The following is a 3756-nucleotide window of genomic DNA, read 5'->3' on the forward strand; positions in this document are numbered from 1 at the left end:
TACTATCTTTTTTATATATAAATTACTATTAATTAAAATATAAAATAAGAAAAATTAAAAAAATAAAATCTTAAAATAATATAAGTTTTATCATTTTTTTTTTTGAAATACCGAAAGCTCAACACAAACCAGCGGAGCAATAAGTCAATGTGCTACAAATAGAGAAACAAGGAAAAAGAACAAAGAAAAAAGACCATAGAGTCTGTTATCCCCAACACTACTATCAACACTCTCCGGGATTACTGTCCGTCCATTCTTTGTAGCTCAGAAGCATTTTCTGTTGTATGAGGTCAACACCTGCTATCTGATTGTTGAAAATCCTACCATTACGTTCCAACCAGATGTTCCAAATCACTGCAAAGAACCCAGTCAACCACCGCTTCTGCTCTTGTTTACTCGTGTGCAAACCAGTCCAACTCTCGAACAGACCTCTGATGGAACCCGGCATAGCCCACTTTCTACCAACTGACCGCAACCAACAGCACCACACTTGCCATGCTAAATCACACCAAAGAAATAGATGCTGGACAGTTTCTATCTCCTTGTTACAGAGCACACAAATATTATCACTGTGATGAATAACGCCTAGCCTACTCAACCTGTCTTTGGTATTAACTCTACCAACAAGTACAAACCAGCCAAAAACCTCAATCCTCGGAGGCACCACTCTTTTCCACAATGAACTTGTGAAACTATAGCTTGTGATCGCTGCTGGCAGATTCTCCGATTGAAGGACCCGCATAAGAGACTTAGTAGAAAACACACCCTTACTATCAAACTTCCAGACCACATTATCCTCCATACCCTGTGACAGCTTTACTGGCCGTAACCTCTCGTGCAGCTGGTGGACAAGTTCCAGCTCCCATTGGAAAAGCTCTCTTCTCCATTGGAAGTTCCATATCCACTCCAATCCATCCCAAAACCCACAATCCCCTACCACCACTCCTTGCTGGTTGGAATAGTCTTGGAAACGCCACTTTCAGTGGCCCGCCTTGCACCCAGTTATCCTCCCAAAACAGGGTACTCCTTCCATTCCCTACTTCCATGGCCAGGCCAGTAACCAATTTATCCCTCGCTGCTCCTCTATGTTTAGCTGGCATATGTCCTTCCAAGGCCCGCCTTTCTCTGGTATCTTCTGATTTACCAACATGACATCAGGGCTCAAATTGTTACAGGAGCAAACAATTTTCTTCCATAAGGGGCAATCCTCCTTTGAAAACCGCCACCACCACTTAAACAATAGTGCTGTGTTTCGCAGCACTGCATCCCCAACCCTCAATCCCCCAACCTTCTTCGGAGCCTGGACCAACTCCCACCTAACTAATGGGATACCATCCTTCCCATCCCCCTTACCCCACATAAATCTCCTTTGCAGTGCAACCAGCTTGTCCGCAACCGCCTTTGGCATTTAAAAATAATTATATTTTATTTTATTATTTTACCAACTACTGTTTAGAAGAATTTCGACCAAAATATGTACAGTCTCAATGGCTAAATTTAATATTCTAAACAATTTTTTACTTATTATTCCAAAATCAATTCTAGAAGATAATAATTGAATTTGGTAGCTGGACACCAAACATCTTAATGCTTCAATGTTGACCTAGGAACAAGTAATAAACTCTAATTTTGTGATTTATTTTATATTTATTCAATGAAATAGCATATTTTTTTAATTCTCTCTAATTTGTGCTTAAGAGTAAAAACATGTTTTTTGAGCCTTTAATTTGTTAAATTTAATTCACTTTGATTCCACTCGATGCCTTGTTATGTTCGTTGAATGATTTCAGGCTTATAAGGCAAGAATTGAATGGAAGAAGTGAAGAGAAAAGCATGCAAAATGAAAAATTCATGAAGAAACGAGTATTTGGAGGATTCAAGGCCATGCGTACGCGTGAGGAGGGAATTTGCAAGGCGATGCGCACGCGTCGATCACGCACACGCGTGACGTTGGTCACGTGACCTCGTTAAAGTGAATACGCTGGGGGCGATTTATGAGCCATTCAGATCCAAATCCAACTCATTTCTGAAGCTATTTGATGCAAAATTTAAGAGGAAACAAGGGGGAGCAATTAGATTAGTTTAGGACCATGTTTTAGGTAGTTTTTTAGAGAGAGAAGCTCCCTCTTCTCTCTAGAATTAGGGTAGAATTAGGTTAATTCCTCTTAGATCTAGGGTTTAATTCTTGTTTTCATCTTGTTTTCTTTACAATTTCTTATTCCTACATCCTTGTTCTCTTAATTTTACTTGTTAATTTCCTTTTTATGGGCTTTTCATATTCATGCACTATTGTTGGATTTGGATTTTCTTTAATGCAATTTTATGTTTTCATGTCATTGATGTTTAATTGAATTGTTATTGTTATTTTCTTGTATTGGTAGTTGTAGATTTTATATTTCTTGTTATTTTACCATGCTTTTATTTCATGCAATCCAAGTGTATGACAAAATGTTTGGTTGGACTTTAGAGTAGATTTTGTGCATTCTTGGCTTGGAAAGAGAAATTGGGCAATCTTGAGTCATTAATACCCAATTTAAATTGGTGATCTAGAGTAATTAGTTGGTCTTAGTCTTGTATCCATTAACATTACTTATGGATTGTGATTAACTAGTCCTATTTGACTTTCTCTCAATGTGAAGATAACATTATACCTTCCTTCGATGTTGGAGATGACGAAATAGGATTAGTTCTCGTTAATTATTGTATGATAATTAATGAGTAGGATAGAAAGTCTTGATTCTTAATCTTTGCCATGAATGCCTCTTTTTAGTAATTGTTATCTTTAGTTGTTTGATTTACATTTCTTGCCTTTTTAATTTCTTCCCCTTTTATTAACCCAACCCGTGAAACTCACAACCAATAATTGAGCACTCGATTGTGATTCTTAGGGAGAATGACCCGAGACTAATACTCTCGGTTACTTTTATTGGATTGAACTTGTGACAACCAAAAATTAAACTTTGATTGAGCGTTATCTGTCGATTTAAAACTATACTTACAACGGAGTTATTTCTCTTACCAAAAAGAAATTCTAAGCCAATGATTTTGCTCTTTGAGCAAGTCCATACCAACATCAATAGAAAGCGACAAAAGGTCCTTTTTGGAACACCATAATTCCATAAATTAAATAACTTTTTCTGATAATTAATGATAAGTGAGTACCTTTTTCTGCTTCATCTGGCGAAAGACCATAGATAACTTTTCTTCTATGGAAGCAGTTTGTTCCTCCATAAAAAGGTCCTTGAAGTCCTGCTAATCCATTTACCAGGTACTGCACCATTTAAATGCATGATGGAAGGGAAAAATTTAAAACAATTAATGATTATAATTTACAATGCTTAACTATAATTATAAGCATGCTAGTGACAAATTGAACAAGATTATCACAAAGCCTTGGTTTATAGATTCTGATGTATGGTCCCGAGATTTGACATTTAATTAGGTGCGGTGTTTTTTTGTTTTTTGTTTTTTTTTTTCTACTTTTTAAGTTATAATTTCAATCTCTTCTTTGTAAGAAAAATAAAGAAATAAAATTTTAGGTTTAGCAGTTAAACATTAAAAAAAATGGTATCTTTTTCTTTTTTTTTTCCTACAAAATTCTAAAACAAAAACAGTGAGAATGAAAAAGATAATAGAAACAAACAAATAAGAATAAGTATTAAGAAGCTATTTAGATAAAGACATTTAAAACATTTTTTTAATACGTTTTTTAGTAATTAAAATTCAATACATATAACTGATTAAACTATATTATTT

At 35.3% G+C, this 3756-nt stretch overlaps 1 protein-coding gene across 1 annotated transcript in view; it reads right to left on the reverse strand.

Annotated features, from left to right (window-relative positions):
- Positions 1-3756, reverse strand: part of LOC107632722 (cellulose synthase-like protein H1) — a 13364-nt gene that overhangs the window by 2729 nt on the left and 6879 nt on the right. The window contains exon 6 of the mRNA XM_021118294.1: positions 3163-3271. Coding sequence (XP_020973953.1) covers positions 3163-3271 — 109 coding nt within the window. The remainder of the gene's footprint in view (positions 1-3162; positions 3272-3756) is intronic.

Source organism: Arachis ipaensis, chromosome B03 (assembly GCF_000816755.2).
Source record: "Arachis ipaensis cultivar K30076 chromosome B03, Araip1.1, whole genome shotgun sequence".
NCBI classification, from domain to species: domain Eukaryota; kingdom Viridiplantae; phylum Streptophyta; class Magnoliopsida; order Fabales; family Fabaceae; genus Arachis; species Arachis ipaensis.